Source organism: Myxocyprinus asiaticus, chromosome 35 (assembly GCF_019703515.2).
Source record: "Myxocyprinus asiaticus isolate MX2 ecotype Aquarium Trade chromosome 35, UBuf_Myxa_2, whole genome shotgun sequence".
In the NCBI taxonomy this organism is placed as follows: Eukaryota; Metazoa; Chordata; class Actinopteri; order Cypriniformes; family Catostomidae; genus Myxocyprinus; species Myxocyprinus asiaticus.
In genome coordinates, this window is record NC_059378.1 from 26,197,156 (window position 1) to 26,219,074 (window position 21,919).

Below are 21,919 nucleotides of genomic sequence, written 5' to 3' on the forward strand. Positions count from 1 at the left end.
AATACCAATTTCTTTACGAAACAGCAAAATCTGTACATTACTCCTAACTTTTGGCCATCAGTATATATATATATGTGTGTGTGTATATATATATATATATGTGTGTATATATGTCATGCATTCCCTGTTTTTTGCTTAGACTTTTATGTTGAAATTCTTGTCCATTCCCTTGTTTGCCCCTGTGTATTTAAGCCCCTGTTTTCCCTGTTTTCTTTGTCAGTCTTCACATTTGTTGTCATGTTCTGTACCTGGTTTCCCGTGTTTTGTTTCGTTTTATTCTGAGTACTTTGTTTATCTTTTGTTCCATTAAAAGCTGCATTTAGATCCTCATTCCTCACCTGCCTCGTCACAGAAAGACTGAACAAAAATGGATCTAGCGGCCATATGATTTCTGCTCCTTAAGCAAGGGGACTGTCCAGTTGAGGATCACGTCCATGAGTTTTTAGAGCTAGCAAATTTAGTGCACTATCCAGACTGCTCTCTGGTGGTTTTCTTCCGGACCGGTCTGAATAGTGCACCGATGGAACTAATACCTCCGGCTGTTCCTCACTGGACTCTCTACGAATATGTGGAGAAGGCTCTGGAACTTTGAAGTTCCCTTTACACAGTGGATTATGGCAGGAACCTGACCAAAACCTGCAACTTTGGCTCCCTTGTCCAAGCCTTCCATGGCTCCTTGCTCCAAGCCTTCCACAGCTCCTTGCTCCAAGCATTCCACAGCTCCTTGCTCCTAGCCTTCCATGGCTCCTTGCTCCAAGCCTTCCAAGGCTCCTTGCTCCAAGCCAGCACCCACGCCTGAGTCTGCTCCATGCCATGTCACAGCCTCGCCTGAGTCTGCTCCACGGCATGTCACAGCCATGCCTGAGTCTACTCGACGCCATGTCACAGCCAAGCCTTCCGCGACTACTTGCTCCAAGCATCCCGCAGCCCCTGTCTCGAAGCCTTCCATGGGCCCTGTCTCCAAGTTGAATGATCTGCCACTGATGTCAGTGCGTAAGGCCATGAAGAACTTTCCTCACAAACTGTTAGTGCCCACGCCTGCCACGGCCAACGAGCCAGTGCCTATGCCTGCCACGGCCAACGAGCCAGTGCCCACACCTGCCACGGCCAACGAGCCAGTGCCCACGCCTGCCACGGCCAACGAGCCAACACCCACGCCTGCCACGGCCAACGAGCTGGAAGCTTCGTCCATCCCAGGGCCTGCGTTGCCAGCCTCGTCCGTCCCAGAGCCAGCGTTGCCAGCCTCGTCCATCTCAGAGCCAGCGTTGTAAGCCTCATCTGTTCCAGAGCCAGCGTTGCCAACTTTGACCATCCGGAGGAGGAGAAAAAAGGCTTCTGTTCCCGAGTCTCTGCCAGTGTTCACGACCACAGAGGTAGTTCCCGAGTCTTCGCCCATGCCCACGACTACAGAGGTCGTTCCCGAGTCTCCGCCCATGCCCACGACCACAGAGGTTGTTCCCGAGTCTCTGCCCATGCTCACGACCACAGAGGTCATTCCTGAGTCTCAGCCAGTGTTTACGACCACAGAGGTCATTCCCAAGACTCTTCCCATGTTCACGACCATGGTTTTGTTTGTTTTGTCATTTTCTCTCCCTTGTGTTTCGCAGGTGCGCTCGACTGGCATGATCGGCATTTCCATACATTCATTGTTCTCAGGGCGGCGCCGTTCATGCCACTGATTGCTTGTCAAGCAACACCTGTTCCAACCTTGATTGCACTCCCTAGATAAGCCCTCATGTTTTTCTGTTTCTTTGCCAGATTATTATGCTAAATTGAGTACTAACCTCACTCTCCTTGTCTAGCTGGTCCTGTCTTGTCACTTGGTTTGCCCACGTTGTTCAGGTTGTGGTTTGCTTTCCAGTCTTCGCAGAGTTCAGCCTGGCAATCCACAAAGGAATTCTGCTTTATGTCCGTGTGCTGGGGATCTACACTTCTGCTGTTGCTTGCATTGTCCGCTGGACATCTCTCTTATACAGCTGAAGACAGAAGTTTACATACACCTTAGCCAAATACATTTAAACTCCTGACATTTAATCGGAGAAAACGTTCCCTGTCTTAGGTCAGTTAGGATCACTACTTTATTTTAAGAATGTGAAATGTCAGAATAATAGTAGAGAGAATTATATATTTCAGCTTTTATTTCTTTCATCACATTCCCAGTGGGTCAGAAGTTTACATACACTTTGTTAGTATTTGGTAGCATTGCCTTTAAATTGTTAAAATTGGGTCAGTCTTTTTGGGTAGCCTTCCACAAGCTTCTCACAATAAGTTGCTGGAATTTTAGCCCATTCCTCCAGACAGAACTGGTGTAACCGAGTCAGGTTTGTAGGCCTCCTTGCTCACACATGCTTTTTCAGTTCTGCCCACAAATTTTCTATCGGATTGAGGTCAGGGCTTTGTGATGGCCACTCCAATACCTTGACTTTGTTGTCCTTAAGCCATTTTGCCACAACTTTGGAGGTATGCTTGGGGTCATTGTTCATTTGGAAGACCCATTTGAGAGCTTTAATTCCTGGCTGATGTCTTGAGATGTTGCTTCAATATATCCACATCATTTTCCTTCCTCATGATGCCATCTATTTTGTGAAGTGCACCAGTCCCTCCTGCAGCAAAGCACCCCCACAACATGATCCTGCCACCCCCATGCTTCACGGTTGGGATGGTGTTCTTCGGCTTGCAAGCCTCACCCTTTTTCCTCCAAACATAAGGATGGTCATTATGGCCAAACAGTAAAAATTTTGTTTCATCAGACCAGAGGACATTTCTCCAAAAAGTAAGATATTTGTCCCCATGTGCACTTGCAAACTGCAGTCTGGCTTTTTTATGGCGGTTTTGGAGCAGTTGATTCTACCTTGCTGAGCAGCCTTTCAGGTTATTTCGATATAGGACTCATTTTACTGTGGCTATAGATACTTGTCTACCTGTTTCCTCCAGCATCTTCACAAGGTCCTTTACTGTTGTTCTGGGATTGATTTGCACTTCTCACATTAAACTACGTTAATCTCTTGGAGACAGAATGCGTCTCCTTCCTGAGCGGTATGATGGCTGCGTGGTCCCATGGTGTTTATACTTGCGTATTATTGCTTGTACAGATGAACGTAGTACCTTCAGGCATTTGGAAATTGCTCCCAAGGATGAACTGGACTTGTGGAGGTCCACAGTGTTTTTTCATAGTTTTGTTCTTCTTTTGATTTTCCCATGATGTCAAGCAAAAAGGCAATGAGTTTGAAGGTAGGCCTTAAAATCCATCCACAGGTACACCTCCAGTTCAGTACACCTCCTATCAGATGCTAATTGGCTAATTGTCTGAAGTCTTGGCCTCATTTTCTGGAATTTTCCAAGCTGCTTAAAGGCACAGTTAACCTGGTGTATGTAAACTTCTGACCCACTGGAATTATGATATAGTCAATTAAAAGTGAAACAATCTGTCTGTAAACAATTGTTAGAAAAATGACTTGTATCATGCACAAAATAGATGTCCTAAACAACTTTCCAAAACTATAGTTTGCTTATATTAAATCTGTGGAGTGTTTAAAAAATGTGTTTTAATGACTTCAACCTATGTAAACTTCTGACTTCAACTGTACAGTGTATGTATGTATATATATATATATATATATATATATATATATATATATACACACACACACACACACACACACACACACACACACTGTATATATACATTTTGTGACAAGATGATATATGAAATGGAACATACCAGTCTTTTCTGCACCGCTTTTCAGCTGCTACTGAATCTCCAGCGCCACGGCAAAAGAATGATACAAGTTGTGAGCTTTCGAGTCTGAAATGAATGTGCAGCGCATGCTGAATTGATGAGCGCATGCATCAAAATAACACAAAAAACACAAGTCTTTCTTTTGCATTGTGTAGGGCTGAACGATCCATCAAAATAAAATCAAAATGAAGATATGATTATTATATAAACTTATGTGAATAGTAGCTAAAGTGTAAAGGGTTGAGATTTAATCAGTCAGTCTGTACATGCTGCTCATGTGCAGCTCTGTTCTGAGCACCTTTGAGGCGGTTGTGTGCTTACTCCACGAATTTAATTTCATGCACGGAATAACAGATGTGTTGCATTCAATTTGATTTCGTAACGTGCTCTGAGCGTGTTATATATATATTTACAAATTCACTTTAATAGGCTACTACAAGTTAGTATACACATCAAAAACAACCCTATGACACCAGGTTTTTGTGGACAGAAGAGGAGATGAGAGCATTTCACCATATTTGGAATGCACAGAAAGTTCCTGCAATTTTCCCCCAAATAAAAGTTTGAGGGTTTAATTTATTATTACTATTAATAATAATAATAATAATAATAATAATAATAATCAGTATTATTCAATATTATATTACAATAATATTCAAGTTGACTGGGTTCCAAAAAATAATGAGGGAAAAGTGGGCTCCATCACAAAGTGCACAAAGTCTGATGGATCCTTGACTGAATTAACTTATTGAAGTGTTGTTCAATGTTCTTATGACAACGTGTAGCTAGCTACAGATAACCTTTTACAATGCATTTTTTTTTTTTTTATAAATACATTTAAACATTAAAATGTTACTAATATACAGGGGCGGTTCTTTGGTCAGTGGATAATAGGGGCTTAGTCCAGACCTCTGTGGAATCATATGGGGCCATCCTTTGATGAAATATCAGAATATAATACACTTTAAAATAAAACTTTAAATGTTATATCTGTGAGATGTCATTTTTATAGAAAATCTTGAAATATTACTAAAACAAAAAGGTCCCATTCACTTTTGTTTTAGATTCCGATATGCTCGAAGATCAGAAATTGCTTGCTTTTAACAATAAAACGTGATTTTAAAAATAAACTTTATTGTCCCTTTCCGTAGATTGACGCGCATTGCGAACAAGTAACTATGTTTCCATCCAAGTTGCGAATTTAATGTAGCCTATGAGAAAAACCAAAAATCGCAAAATATAGAAAGAATTTGCGAATAAAGCCACGTTTCTATCCCATGTATCATCATTTCCTGAGAAATTTTAGCCACTTAAAATAATCGCAGTTTACAGCACCCAGACAAAAACTGTCTCATGTCTGGGAACGATGCGCGTCACACAGTTCTGGGATTTCTGGGAGCACTATGTGTGTGCGTTCCTCCTTCCTTGCCATGTGGATCTATAATATATTTACCATAATATATTATAACTTAATTGCAAACTCTTCGCAGGCTTTGGATTTTCTAGACAATGTTATTTCATGATGACCAGAGCAACATTTTATATGCGATGATTTGTCTGCTGGTTAGTCCAGTTATGTACGAGTTTTTCAGTCACATTACTTTTTTTGATGCACATCTTGTATTTCTAATAAATTCAAATAGAAGTTTATTCTGTAAATGTGTTTCCATCATAGTTTATGTGTATTTCTTCTTATCGAATAAAAAATGTATCCAACTCAAGCGGGCGTATACGTTTTTTTTGATGCACATTTTAGAGATTTTATTTGCATCTAGGTGTTTCCATCCAGCAGATTTTATGCGATATCCCAAAATGTGCATAAAAATACATGGAAACTACCAATAGCCCAGCTGTTGTTAGTTTGATATCATTGATTCGTCGGGTGCTTTAAGTTAGTTTAGAAGATAGCAGGCTGTAAATGGGCTTAAATGAGTACTTATGAGGAAAAAATAGTTGCTAGATTTGCTAAAGTTTGCGAGGTTTATTGCATCATGTCTTAATAAAAGAGTTTTGCAAAAAACGCAAATGTCCTGGCTCGTGACTTAAAATTAGCAAATTTCTTGAGCACATCTGCATATATAACTCTTTGTTTTCATGGTAGTATATCTAAATATTTGGTACTTACTGCATCTGGATGGACCAACTCAACACAATTTCCAATTTATTACCAAGACAGGAATGTTGACCAGACTCACAGCCGCAATCGCGTGTCGCAAGCGCTATTCTTCCATGCATGCACATACTGAGTGCTGGAAAGCAGCTTACGACAAGCGTGTGTGTACTGAACTGAGTCTGTATTTGGTGTTATCAATACTGTAGAAACACACGTGTCATAAAAGGGATAGTTCACGCAAAAATGAAAATTCCTTCATCATTTACTTACCCTCATGCCATCCCAGATGTATATGACTTTCTTTCTTCAGAAGAGCACATTTGAAGAAAAATAGAAAATATCACAGCTCAGTAGGTCCTTAAAATGCAAGTGGATGGTAACACAATTTTTGATGCTCCAGAAAGCACAGACAGTCAGCATCAATGCCATCCATACGACTCCAGTGGTTAAATGAACATCTTATAAAGTGATATGCTCGCTTTTGGTATGAAATGATCGGTATTAATGTACTTTAACTAAACAATGGCTTCCGGTAAGCAGCAGTATGCATGTTCATGAGAGGGCTGAGGTCACGCGGTCTCTCGTGTGATGTATTCATGTTGGTATGTTCACGCAAGAAGTGACGCATGCGCGACACACCTGGAAGAGCAGCGCTGTTTACAACTGAGTAGGAGGAACACTGTACAGACCGAATGCCGTAAACTAATTGAAGCAAATTTAAACAAAGATGTCAGAAGGTTTTGATTTAAGAGAAGAGAAGATACAAGTTTTTGCACAGCCATATTTATTTGAACCTGAGTACTCTGACCAGGTGGTCAGAGAGATGGAGGAGGCTGGAGCAACATCAGCACAACAAGCCTCAGAGAGATAGAGAGCTCAGGAGACGTGGTGGTGCACATGTAGGCAATGCCAGGCAATGCCAACAGAGGTAGAGAGTGTCTGCTGCAACGAATGGAACATTGCCATACCATCGCTGGAAAGACCACATGACCTCAGCCCTCTCATGAGCGTGCATACTGCTGCTCACCGTAAGCAATGATTTAGTTAAAAAGAACCTAAATATTGATCTTTTTTGCACCAAAAGCAATTGTATTGCTTTATAAGACATTAATTTAACCACTGGAATCATATGGAGACGTTAATGTTGATAGCCTGTGCTTTTTGGAGCATCAGAAATCATGTTAACATCCACTTGCATTATACGGACCTACTGAGCTGAGATATATATTTATATTTTTCTTCAAACGTGTTCTGCAGAAGAAGGTAAGTCATATACATCTAGGATGATATGAGGATGAGTAAATGATGAGAGAATTTTCATTTTTGGGTGAAATATCACTTTAACTTATACTGTATATATCCTTAAAACTTTTTCATTAATTTATATATATACTTATATAAATAAATATTGTTAAAATATTAAAATATAATATGTTTTAATATCAACGTGATATCGAAGCACTGGTACTTCATGACATCACTACAAGATGATAAAAACATTGGGGCTTTACGGAAAACATCCGTGGCTTAAGTCCCAAGAAGGGAGTGAATTAGTGAAGAACCAGATGCTGCTAGCATGCTAATTAGTGGCATGATCAGCGTTCCCCTGGGAACAATCAATATTCCCATGGAAACACTGATCATGCATGCCGGCAGTGCCTGTGAGACACGAGGGAGAGAAAATAGCAATACACACAGAAAAAACTGACAAACTCACCGGAGCCAGCAATTCTCGGTTACCGATGTCATAGTTCCGTTCTGCTGGTGTTAAGAGGTGTGAAAAAAAGGCACATGGATGTATCTTTCCGTCCGAGGAAGAGTGCTGTGACAGGACTGCTCCAACACCAACCTCAGACGCATCCACCTCCACCATGAACTGACTTGCAGTGTCAGGAGTTACAAGGATGGGTGCGGTAGAAAACCACTCCTTTAGTTTAGAAAATGTGGCATCAGCCCGCGGGGACCAACAAAAGTCAGTGCGGGTTGAGGTTAGATCCGTCAGAAGCGTGGCGAGTTGGCTGTAATTCCTAATGAATCTCTGATAGAAATGAGCGAACCCCATAAATCCCTGAAATGCCTTGCGAGAATCTGGGGTTGGCCAATCGGAGATGGCACTTACCTTAGCAGGGTCCATGCGCACTCCCTCGGATGAAACAATGGACCCCAGGAACGGAACAGACTGTGCACGAAAAGTGCACTTCTCCACCTTGACAAACAGCCGATTCTCTAGCAGACGCTGAAGCACCTGCCTGACATGCTGAACATGGTCCGGGATATTCTGGGAGAAGATCAGAATATCATCAAGATAGACAAACATAAAACGATCAACATTTCTTTAAGCACGTCATTTACGAGCACTTGGAAGACGGCGGGGGCATTGACCAATCCGAAAGGCATGACCAAATATTCAAAGTGCCCCCTATGAGTGTTAAAAGCTATATTCCACTCATCCCCCCTCCTAATCTGGACAAGGTGATAAACATTGTGTAAGTCCAACTTCGTATACACAGATGCTCCCTGCAAGAGTTCAAAAGCTGAGGACATCAATGGCAAAGGAAAGCGATTCTTCACCGTGATGTCATTCAGCCCCAATAATCTATACAGGGTCTAAGTGTGCCATCCTTCTTTTCCACGAAGAAGATTCCCGCACCTGCCGGCGACGAGGAAGGGTGGATGAGACCGGCTGCCAGAGAATCACTGATATACCTGTTCATGGCCTCCCTCTCTGGAGCCGAGAGTGAATACAGCCATCCCCAAGGAGGCGAGGTGCCAGGAAGCAATTCAATTGCACAGTCGTACAGGCAATGAGGAGGAATGGTCTTAGCATGGGACTGGCTGAACACTGCCCTCAAGTCATGGTATGTCAATGGTACTCCAGATAAATCTGCCGGTTCATCCTGCAACGAAACACAAGACTGGACAGGGGAGACAGCAGAATTAAGACAAAGAGTGCGACAAACAGTAAAGACTCTGAATGAACAGTGTTGGTTGACCAGTCTATTTGTGGATTGTGCGTTACCAACCAAGGATGCACCAGCACTACCGGTGCTGATGGAGATTGAATCAGGTAAAAGGACAACTGCTCTGGATGATTTCCAGAGATGAAGGTAACTGGCTTGGTGGATGATGATGGGGGTTTTGTCCAAAGGTGTTGCACTCGCCAGTAATCCCCTTCCTACTGACGAGCGGTGTCTTTTACGAGGACAGGAAGCAGAGAGATGACCAGGCACAATGAAAGCATAGTCCATTAACGAGGCATCACTGCTTCTCCCTATGTGAAATCTGAGTTCTTCCGACTTGCATGGGCTCTGTTTCGGGCCGTGATTCTGATGACCTGGCTGAAGATGATGACGACGGTGTAGGGCCAGGATAGCCAGATCCACCAATTCATCAAAGCATGGAGGCAGATCCAAAGGATAAATGTAGTTTTGGATATCATTGGAAAGCCCATGCAGAAACCGGTCCCACATGGCGTGGTCATTCCACAAGTCACCTTCATTGCCTCCAACGGGAAAGCAGAGGGCTGTAACATGAAGAACAGGGAACATTGTGAAAGGAATGTGCTACAGGATCCACCTCACCTGAAAACGGGGTTGGAGGAGGGATACAAGCCTCTGAGCACCCAGAAATGTGGGACCAGCATCAGGAGTTGTTGCACGACAGAGGTGAGCTCAGCGAGCTGCGACGTCATCATCTCCAGAGCCCGGTTAGATGTGGAGATTTAAGTAAAATAAATCTCCCTGCTGAGAGAGGGCAGACCGAAGAGCAGATTCCTCCACTGAATGCATAATGGCTAGATTGTTCTGTCAAAGAGTGAGAGCGAGACAAAGAGACCCAAGAACAGAGGAACAGTTCAAAGGATTTGTTAACAATAAATATTAACTTCCACTGTACTGCGAAAACTGAGGATCCCAGCACTGGCTGCAGTTATAAGGAGGGGTTTGAGGATAAGTGCACGCCATGGCCGCGCAATGGGCAAATCTGTGAAGAGTGTATTCGTAGGAGAGTGTGTGCGCTGTGGGAGTCAGGAGCAGATTTGTAGGAATTCTCCACTGACATGTAGTGAGGTGCAGAGAACAACGTCCAGCATACTGGAAGGCAATCAATCTCCCGACACGCGGGCAGAGACGAGGAGTCCTCCATTGAAGACTCGTGAGCGCAGAGAACAAGCGCACAGCAAACTGGAAGGCAACCACACTCCTGACACGCGGGCAGAGATGGGCAACCAAACAGATACACAAGACAGGACCAACTAGGCAGAGAGAGTGAGGTAAATTACTTCACATCAAACAACAATCTAGCAAAGATACTGAGTGGGTAGATAGATACTCTAGCAAAGATGGGAGTGAATTAGTGGAGAACCAGGTGCTGCTAGCACGCTAATTAGTGGCATGATCAGTGTTCCCCTGGGAACAATCAATGTTCCCATGGAAACACTGATCATGCATGCCGGCTGCGCCTGTGAGACATGAGGGAGAGAAAATAAAACACACAGGAAAAAACGACAAACTCACTGACAAAACTCATAAGCATTTCATTGACCTTTTTATGACATGCAGGGTGCATTTTTCCTAAAGGTGTTTTCTGTTATCCACAAAATGAAAAGTACATTTATATGACATGCTGACTTTACATTTTCGTCAACAAAATGCTACTGGCTTTTGTCTCTCTTGTGCACTAAATACATTTAAGTGTAATTGCATTTCATCATAAAATTCTGCATTTTGTGTCACATAATTAATTTAGTCCAAAAAATGAAGCATTTTACATTTGGAATCCCATATAATCATTTGCCAAGGACAAAGATCACTTTCACTGCCACAGTTAACCAACCACAATTAAGCATTCCAGAGAACTGTTATTTTTTTACCCAAGGACTGAAAAGTGAACTGTTTTTTATGTGGGAAAATATGTATTCCTTCTCGCTCACTCACTCTCTCTCTGCCTCTCCCTCTCCCTCAATCCATCTGAAGGCCCATGAGTTTGTAGATGAGCAGATGTATGAGCAGAACTGTACTGAGAATGCTCTGCAGAGTTTCCCATCCCGCAGTCCCTCATTATCCAGTCATGAGGGTTTCACCGGCACGTGTTGCTCACGACGCTCCCGGAAGAGTATTCCACTGCCCAACTCCAGCATGTCCACCACACACACACATATGCAGTCGCAAGGCCTGCAGGAGCTCAGCGCTATTGACATTCAGTGTGTGGAGCAGCCCAGCCACGGTACCAGGTCAGTCGTTATTTTATGCCATTAGTGCTACAGATAAAGGAGGCTGTGACAGGGAGTTCTCTCAAGGAGTTCTAATACCTGGAGAAAGCTTTCCGTTAGCATTCCCATTCATCTCAATGGCAGTTGCTGCTTGCGAATCTGCATTTCTGGAAGTATAGCCGATGCCATTTTTGCTCATTGGCACTCAGTTCCAGAAACTTATTTGAGCCAATTGCATGAGCTGTGAACTGATCACTCTTTACTGCAAACAAAACAAATAAGACCTCCAATCTAAGTCAGTCATTAAATCTTGCAAAAGTCAAATTATTTTATATGTAATTTATGTTGTTTGCAAAATGGTGTAGTTACAGCATCTACCAGCAACTACCAAAGCTATAAGCCAAACCTTGACCCCCTGGTGCGTTCTATTTTGCACACTATCCCATCTTACACCATGTGCATCTTACACATTAGGCTTACTGGTGCTGTAAGCGATTTTTTTCATGGAAAGGTACGCAAAAAATTGAGATATTACTGAAATAAGTGCTGTAAGATATCTCACCTGTCTCTGTGACAGCTCAAGACTGTAAACAGTAAACAAAAATGTGTCAATCATTTTGCACATTTTCATAGTGTTGTAGTTGCAGTGAATTATTGAGACTTACTGCCATTTTTAGCCATGTTGTTCATAACAGTTGTCAGTTGAGGGCGTCTTTTGCTGCTGTTGTTTTTAGCAACCATTTCTGCATGATGTTGGTCTCAATGAAGCTCATTTGGTATCTTTGGAGTGTGTGTTTTGGAAAGAGGGGACATGGCTAATCCAACGGCTCAGTCTCGTGGAAGTAGAACGGCTAAAATCGCTTACAGCACCTTTAATGTGTCCCAAATCATAGTATGTTTGAAAATAGTATACCAAATGTGACTGGCTGTGAATTATTTGAAGTATTTAAATGTATACAGTATCTGTGCATGCTTTTTAAGCTAATATTGCCCACAACCTCTTACAGTGTAGATGATTGTAAAGTTCCTCTTTCAACTTTGCAACATGGCTGGGTCTAATCTAGATTTTTCTTGTGCCACACCCAGACACCCCAATTGCACCCCAAAGAATGTGCAATAAAAAGTAAATAGGGTCAGTTTTGATTTCATACTGGCTACATGCTAAAGCTTGCATGTAAATGCTAACAGTATGCAACAAGCAAGTGTGGTATCAAAACAATTTTATGACTTGGTAGTGTGTTCCAAAGCTGACGCACTGTCTTCCAACATAATCAAAAATATGTAGCCTACTTTTAAGTACAAAATACAAATTTAGATTTAACCGCAGTTTAGAGTTGATGTTAATAATTGACATATTTAAAAAATCACACACTGCACTTAACTCTTTTAAAACATGAATTCTAAACATGAATTCTTCTTTTATTTCTAAACAATTTTTTTATTTTTATTTTAAATTTTTTGCCAGCCGTTCCAGCCTCAACCTGAAGCTGAACGAGACGAATCAACTGAATAACAGAGGCCAACAGATCATCACGGCCGTCATCAGCCTCCCCTCACCACCCCCAGTCACCTCCGAAAGAGACGGGCACGGACCGCCCAACCCCCCTGCCACCATCAGCACCACCACCAGTTTGAATGTGGTCAAGGTTTCGGCCCTGTGACTGGGGGTGAACTGTTAGCAAGTATGACAACAGGGGGCTCTGACACAGACAGATCCACTGGACTACATAGGGTAGAACTGTAGATGCCAAAGGGAGGGTGGGCGGCATATGCAAGGAGGCCAGTGCAATCATGTGTTTCATGAGTTACTTTATCACGAGCCAATGAGAGACCGGATATGTCTCTATGCTGGCAATCCACTTCCGATGATGTAACGACAGTATATTCACCAACGTGTTCGCACAAAGACGTGACTAAGGGAAGAATCGTACTGTGTAAAGTTACAATGATTCAAAGTGATGTTGTGTTAAAACATTTCATTCCAGTTTGGTTGTTCGTCAGTCTGTATGATAGGCACACAGTATGTGCAACAATCGAAGTGATTTGATATTGTGTGATATTCACAATGTTTCAGTGGAAATCTGTGTTCGTGATATTGGTCTGTTTCAAAACCTAATCTTAGCTCATTTCTAAGGCAGCACTGCATTTATCCTTTGCGGAGAAAGCCAAGAATGGTAGACGAAGCAAAATAATTGTTTAATATAAATATACACCGATCAGCCACAACATTAAAACTACCTGCCTAATGTTGTGTAGGTCCCCCTCGTGCCACCAAAACAGCGCTAATTGTACAGAGCGGTTATCTGAGTTACCGTAGACTTTGTCAGTTCGAACCAGTCTGGCCATTCTCTGTTGACCTCTCTCATCAACAAGGCGTTTCCATCAGCAGAACTGATGGTTCATTCACTGAATGTTTTTTTTTTTGTTTTTGGCACCATTCTGAGTAAATTCTAGAGACTGTTGTGCATGAAAATCCCAGGAGATCAGCAGTTATAGAAATACTCAAACCAGCCCATCTGGCACCAACAATCATCCATGAATTTATCTAATAAGCCAATCATGTGGCAGCAGTGCAGTGCATAAAATCATTCAGATACGAGTCAGGAGCTTCAGTTAATGTTCACATCAACCATCGGAATGTGGAAAAAATGTGATCTCAGTGATTTGGACTGTGGCATGATTGTTGGTGCCAGATGGACTGGTTTGAGTATTTCTGTAACTGCTGATCTCCTGGGATTTTTACGCACAACAGTCTCTAGAATTTACTCAGAATGGTGCCAAAAACAAAAAACATCAAGTGAGCGGCAGTTCTGTGGATGGAAATGAATTGTTGATGAGAGAGGTCAACAGAGAATGGCCAGACTGGTTCGAACTGACAAAGTCTATGGTAACTCAGATAGCTGCTCTGTACAATTGTAGTGAGAACAATAGCATCTCAGAATGCTATTCTGAGATGCGGTTTGGCGCTGTTTTGGCGGCACGAGGGGGACCTACACAGTATTAGGCAGGTGGTTTAATGTTGTGGCTGATCTGTGTATTTCATTCAGTTGAAAAGAATTGATACCATTTTTTCATTCTAATGAAAAATCAACAATTTTACCCAGAATGTGTTTGTGGTGTGTATTTTATTTGAGTATCACACCATGAGTTTAGCAACATGCTAACACCAAATTCGTTTGAAATCGCTGTTTGTTTGACGCACTGAGTTGCTGCTTATGTAGACCATTCCAAATACGTCACTTATAGAATGAGGTTTCATGAAGGTTAGGATGCTGCCTTAGAATGTGTAACTGCCCATGTAGTCAATAGACATCTAAGGCAGCTCACAAGCTTTTGGAGCAGAGCCTTTGTGTATTTTGGAAGACTTTTGTGTAACACAATCAGCCAAATGAACTCTGTAGAAGCATGACAGATATTCACAACAATATTTGTTCAACAACGTCAACTCAATGATTGTGTTCCCTGTAGAGTATGTGATCTAGCCTAATGCTAATTTCTCACTCTGATTTCACAATCTACTGTATCTTACCCTTTAAGTTTCTCTCACTTTTTCTTACTTTTACCCATTTTATTCTCAATTCGCTCTCTCTTGCTTAATATGGAAAACTGTGATTTTAAATAGCTTACTTTCTTTTTCACATTTCCTTAGCACAGGCCCAATAGTTTTTTTTTTTGTTTGTTTGTTTGTTTGTTTTTTGTTTTTTTCCTCTATTCAGTATGTTGATGCAATTTTAACAGATCTCGCAGCTTACATATACAAAAGTAATACAATATACGATACCTTAGCGATATGAGATACGAGACCATAATATGAGATATGAGATCATTGGCCTGTTGAATGTCAAATTGTTTTTGTCAGCTCATTGTATCTGTAATAGAGCTCTGAATATAGGATAACTGAAAGATCTTGCCAAATTACCATAAGCTTAGAATAAAACTGGCCTTAAAGGTATAGTTCACCCAAAAATGATAATTATATAGTCATTTACTCACCTTCATGTTATTTCAAATCTGTATGACTTTCTTTCGTGGAACACAAAAGGGGGTGTTAGTGACTAACAGCCTCAATCACCATTCACAACAGTGTATGGATAAAAGGTGCAATTAAAGTGAATGGTGACTGACAAAATGCCTAACATCTCCTTTTGCTGGGGGGGGGGGGGGGGGGGGTTAATGCTATACATTCCACATTATGTCATGTTGTAATTATTCTAATTATGAGATGCAACTCAGAAATTCTTCTCAGAGCTGTTCACCTCTTTAGACTCTTTAGAAATAATGTATTTCTTTGGCAACACTCACAATTCCAAAACAGATACATTTGCAGCTTTGTTGTTAAGCAAAATAAATAAAACAAAACAGCAAAATACCATATCAAACAGAATATGTGTAGCAGTACAGTAGCTACCTAACTACCTGTAAATGTAGCTGCTGCCATTTTGTATTTTTTGCATGACATCACAATGCTTAAGTAAGAGAATTGGCTAGCTCAAAATTACAATAATTTCGACATGATGTGAATAGAGCATAAGGTCTTAGTGAGTGTTGCAAATGTAAAAAAAAAAAAAAAAAAAAAAAAAAGAAAATTAAAATTTTTAGTTTATAATTTCTAATCTCTGTTGTTACGTTTTCAAGTCTGTGTTACTGTTGCCTGTTAAATTGGAAGTTTCTTTAGAAATCTGAGCTCATGATGTCTTCATTGCAGCAAGAAAACACAAATAGGAGGAAGATCAAAAACATGTTTAATGGTCCTTTCCTCTAAACATAAATCAGTCCTCCTCCTACATCCCTCATTTTGCCTGTTTGTCAGTTCCGTTACATCTGTTTTTTGTTTTTTTTATGTCTGTTATGTATATTCTGTAAGTTGTTGTTCATTATTTATGACTTTGTCTTGTAATATCTTCAGAGCATCTGATAAAAGCTTCAAACTGCTAACAGATGTGAATGTGCATCCAGTCTGTCCTCAATAAAGCTTGAGACGTGGGGCAAAACATCCCACCACATTACCTGCATTAGCTTTGAATATAGCAACATTTCCATCACAAAATTTATCAGAAATTAGCACTATGTTCTCAGTACAAATACTATTTCATTGTTTTTTTGTTTTTGTTTTTTTTGTTAGTTTTATTTTTTTTTATCAAAATTTTGACAGAGTACAACGGGGCTAAAGGCACACCTTATGGAAAATTTGCTTTTTTGCTTTTTTATATCAAGACAGAAAAATACATGTATTTTTATTGAATATTGATGGAGCAACATAATTTTGTGTGAAGTACACAAGATATACTGTAGTGTTATTGTGTAAATGTATGGGCAATAGTTATATGGCCAACTTTGTCAACTTAGGCAAATAATATTGAGAAAGCAAGCTACTTTTCTGAGTTACAAATTATGATAATACTTATTCAAAATAACCAATTCAGAAAAGGGTTAACTATTTTCTGTTCATTTCAATCACATGTGGCATTTCATAACATCTAATGTATTCTATAAACAAATTAATTTCCTTATAATTGGATCTGTATATGTGAGCCCACTTTGAACATTTTTCAAAACAAATAAATTCCCACCACTTAATAAAAACAATATATTTTATGGGGGCCTTTAGCCCCTGCAACAGGGGGACTTTTTACCCCAATACCATCCTTTCAGTTATTGGACAGTTATTTAAAAACATTTGATTTAATCACCTTGAACTAAACTGAAAATGACAAATAAGCATATTATCTCAAAATAAATGTAATAATTTCAGGGATTCTCATTAGCTACATACATTTGTAACATTTAAAAAAAATATTAAATATTAGATCAAATTACCTTAAAATCAAACTTTAGACATTGCACGCAATGATCTCATGGATCAGGAATATTTTGCAGTGTATGGTGACAAACAGGTGTTGAGGAAAGTACTGTGGTAATTATTGTTGCTATTTAGTGTTTTGGAAGAAAATAAAATCAAAAGTGCCTTTTATCCCGGGAGGCCTTTAGCCCCATTGTACCCTACATTTGAGATAAAACCACCTGTCCACAGACCATAACTCAATACACAATATAAATTAAAATGCATATTTATCTTATGAAAAACAAAAATATAAATGTTTCTTTAAAAGGAACATTGCTACTATTTTAAAACTATTTAAAAAGTAGAGTCCCTACTTTTTGTCAACACTGTCAGATATTGCTGTGAAAGCATTAGGAAAGAAATAGTTTTTTTGTCAACATTTCAGCTGTCAAAACCAATGTATTTTCTGTCTGACTTTGGTGACAATTCTATAGAAACCATCCTTTAGTCTAAATTCATTCATTCATTGAAATAAATGCTAGATTTTAAATATGTATAATGCACATTTGGCATTATTTTTGTATCTGACAGGGTTCACACATACTTAATGATAGTCAAGGAAAAAAAATAATTTTGTGAGAAAATGGAAGAAGCAAGAGGTACCTATCCATAAGTGAATACCTCCGGACATGTTTAACCCTTTAAGCTCGGATTGAAAAAAATAAAAAAATATATATATATATATATATATATATATATATATATATATATAAACAATAAATTACCAATAATCAAAATATTAATAACTACAGTCTTGATCAACACAAAATAGGTATAGTTTGAAACTTAGAAGCTGTACTTTACAGTGCATGTTGGCATTATGACCAAAACTGAACAACTGAGTTGCAGACGGATCAGAAGTGTTCTGTTTTGATAATTTATTAATAATTTTGCACTGTACATATTATTGTAATCTGTAAAAACATCAAACTCCCTCATTCAATTTAAGATTCTGCATCGTTTTTATTAGACTCACTCTAGATTGTATAGGCTTGGCTTTAAAGACACACTTACTTGCTGGGGATGCCAGTTGGAGGATGGGGACATAGCCCATGTTTTTTGGTTCTGTACTAAGATTCAGGAGTTTTGGTCGAGGGTTCAGAATTTTATCTGTGAGGTCTTGAGCACTCATATTTTATTCTGCCCCAGACTTTGTATTTTGGGTGATAGGGAGGGTATTAACATAAGGAAAAAACATAAAAAACTGGGTCCTTACCAGCGTGATGATCGGCAGGCAGGTAATTCTTAGGGGATGGAAGTTGGCTGGTGCGTCCTCATTTCATGAGTAGTGCACTTAGTTGGGCAGAGTGGCAGCTCTTGAAGTGATGTCACATAGATGGCTGGGCAGTTTGGGTGCTTATGGCAAGAAGTGGGGCACTTATTTGGCCTTCCTAGAAGGTTGCCAGGGAGGAGCAGTGGAGAGGGACAATTCGGATTAAATATATGTAAATTAATTAATATGTGGAACCCTTTTTCTTTTTCTTTTTTGTTGGTTAATTTTTTATGTATTTTTAAGTCATCGAGTATTTTCTTTGGACTGTCTGTTTATATGTGTGTCTGTTGTTATTCAATGTCTGACCACTGGGATGTATGTTGGGTGACGGGAGGGAGGGGCATATATTGATACAAGTTGATTCCGTGTTTCATGTGCTGTTTGTGTTAATTTGAGTATGGAATCAATAAAAATTGTTAAAAATGATAAAAAAAAATCAGACTCATCAAATAGCCATTTATCATATGTCGGTGAAAAGCTCTCAAAGAGTAGAATACAACGAGCCTATTTGTTTTACTCATAGAGTACCAGCTAAGTACATGTCTTTGACATACATGTTTTTGCTTATAACTTCACGAAAAATAAACAGAACATAAAATATAATACCATTACTTACAGAATGGGATTCCCATTAAAACAAGCCCACACTCAACATAATCGGATGCATAGATCATTAGATAGTCCATGCAAAGCACAATGTGCACACAGCACATTATGTGCTATCTGGCTAAAAACAAGTTAGCTTTCCTGGATCAGATGACTTCATCGGAAATGATGTAGTACGTTGTCCAGTGTCATAGAACGCTAAACCAGTCGTATTAGGATTCAGATTGCTGCAACCAGAGGTGGAAGTCATCCAAATGTAGGCAGAGATGATTGTTCACTCTAATTACATATGGCCACCAGGAGATGGCACCAAGTACATGACACAGACTCAATGATGGCTCAAATGACACAGAATGGAACTGAATGAGATCTTATTATTCATGTCTGCATGCTTTGGAGAGAGAGCTTCCCTTTAGTCATTGCTGTATTTGCATGTGTAATTAGTTCTTATGTACAACTGTTTTAATTGTTTGGAAAGGCTTTTGGACACTTGGAGACATTTTTGGACAATAGGATAAATTATTTTTGTAATGCTATAGCTTTTGATTGCTTTGTAATATCAACACACAATTTTACTCAGTTACAGGTGACATGATTGGGAACAAAAAAAAAAAAAGCAGTTTTTCAGAGCTACCTTATTTATGTGATATATAATGTCAAATCGGAAAAATAAGGGGAAAGAAAGTTTATTTTTGGCTCAAGTTTTATTGTGATTTTTCAGCAGTTTCTTAGGCTGAGTCTCAGAATTAAACATTTTGAAAAGTTATATATATATATATATATATATATATATATATATATATATATATATATATATATATATATATATATGATATATTTTGGATTTTATGAGTTGTATCTTCCAGGATACGTTGCCCTATTAAGGTACAAAAAAAAAAAAAAAAGAGTTTCTGACTTCCCCTCTTATTTTAAAACATATCATACGTGTGTGTGTGTGTGTGTGTGTGTGTGTTAGTGTGTGTGAAAGAGTGAGAGAGAGAGAGAGAGAGAGAGAGTGTGTGTGTGTGTGTGTGTGTGTGTGTGTGTGTGTGTGTAACCAGTGCTGGGCAGATTAATTGTGAATTGTAATCAGATACTGATTACAAATTCCATGACAAAAAATGCAATCAGGGTAATCTAATCTGATTACTTTTGGATTACTTCCAACCTAATTCTATTTAATTTGATGTCACATGCATTTGAGTAGGATAACCTTGTATTATTTTATCGCAAAAGTACAATAAGAAAGAAAATGTATTCCATTCTTTATTACAAACGAGCCTCACAAAAATTTGCTTCTTATGACATTTTTAAAAAGTGCATTAAACATTACATGAATGAACATACAATAAACATTAAATCTAACAGCAATGACAGTGCATGGCCAAAGTTTATAATTCAAAACATTGAGACATCAAGTTTATTTTAAGTGCATAAAACAATAGAAACAATACGAACATTAATTGGTCATAAAATCATAAAATCAACATAAAATGATTATAAAATGAGCAGCAGCAATTATGGTGCTAGGTATATCAGTGGTATGCTGATTTAGAATGAAAAATGCAAAAGATTGAAAAAAAGAGAATAAGGGTGATCAATAAATGATTAACAATTTACTGCTGTTGTCTCCTTAATATGTAATCATGTAATCCATAAAAAGTAACTGTAGTCAAATTATGAATATTTTAAAATTTAATTTAATCCAATTCCAAGTACTTGATTTTTGTAATGTTACATAATCCAGATTACATGTAATCCCTTACTACCCAGCACTGTGTGTAACAAAACTGAGAAAAGTTTAGCTTTAAGGTTGCATGTATGACATGTGTAAGTGTAATAAATGTGTATGTGTAATTTTGTGGATTAATCCTTTTTCTTCCCTTAATCTGGCAACGTATCTCAGGGGATACACACACTTAAAAATGTGCTAAATAAAAGCATGAACAACATAAGACTTCTCCTTCCGCAATTTAAAACAATGTTCTCAAAATAATATTAGCAGTTTTATTGTTTTTTGTTTTTTACTGAGGAAAAGTAAGGATAATATATAATTAATTATCACAAAGTAAGCATGTCCTGCACCATGCACAAATGGTATTTACACTTTCTGAAAATAATCCTGCAACAAAATACAGTTTCTGAAGCAGATGATGCCAAATTTCTGACAAATTTACATGAACATGGTGACAGTAATAGTCCATTTTGATTTTATACTGTATTACATGGATCTTTGAATTTAAAAAGCACCATTCATAGGAGAATACATATTATAAAATAATGACAACACTCATGAAAATCATCCAATGATACAGGGGACGGAAGTAGGAAAGTGCTCTCTATGTGTTGTATATTCAAAGGTACCATACAGTTATGTCTAATTATCTAAAACAAAATCAATTAAGCTTTAAAAATGCACCTATATATTAAGTGACTGACTGCAATGCTTATGTCTAAGCAGAAAAATGGACACTTATAATACATAAATGTATTTTCTTCTTTAAACCATTCCATCAGATGCTTTTTTTAAATTCTATGTATTATTTAACCCACCAATTACTAAACTACATGCAGTACACAGAACATAGGCATCTGATCAGATGAAGGCATTTTAATAGAGAAAAATTGGATTTGGATATGCCTTGATGCCTTCTTACCTCTATATACTGCCTTTGAAGGCAGTATTTTTCTGCTTATGGACATAGAGATGGTGTGGCTGCAACCAGAAATGGAAATGTACAGTGACCCCAAATGGACATTTAAGCCATGCTTAAAATATTTCCTGCTGAGCCATTTTTGTGATGACTTTTAATCAACTGGTGTCAAGGTCAGGATCAGTGGATGTTTGATGTCAGTTCCCCTTAGTTCACAGGTGTATGGCAAGCCATTTTGACATTTATTCCTTAAAACTTACTAGTATCTATTTTTATGTTACTAGTACTTATTCAACAAGTACTAGTATGTATTCATAAGGCACTAGTACTTATTCAATAGATACTAGTACTTATTCATTAGATACTAGTACTTACTCTAATAGTGACTTGTATCTATTTAAATGTTACTATCCTAAAAAAATATATGTACTAGTACTTAATTTTATTGACTAGTATCTATTTAGCCCTCAGGTATCCCTGAAC

The 21,919-nt window shown here is 38.9% G+C and overlaps 1 protein-coding gene across 2 annotated transcripts in view; it reads left to right on the forward strand.

Moving 5' to 3' along the window:
• LOC127425940 (potassium voltage-gated channel subfamily D member 3-like) overlaps positions 1-13,294 on the forward strand; it is a 249,179-nt gene extending 235,885 nt beyond the window's left edge. For both annotated transcript variants that reach the window (XM_051672293.1, XM_051672295.1), the window contains exons 6-7: positions 10,826-11,082; positions 12,527-13,294. In XM_051672293.1, coding sequence (XP_051528253.1) covers positions 10,826-11,082; positions 12,527-12,722 — 453 coding nt within the window. In that variant the 3' untranslated portion in view covers positions 12,723-13,294. The remainder of the gene's footprint in view (positions 1-10,825; positions 11,083-12,526) is intronic.
• The last annotated feature ends 8,625 nt before the right edge of the window (positions 13,295-21,919 follow it).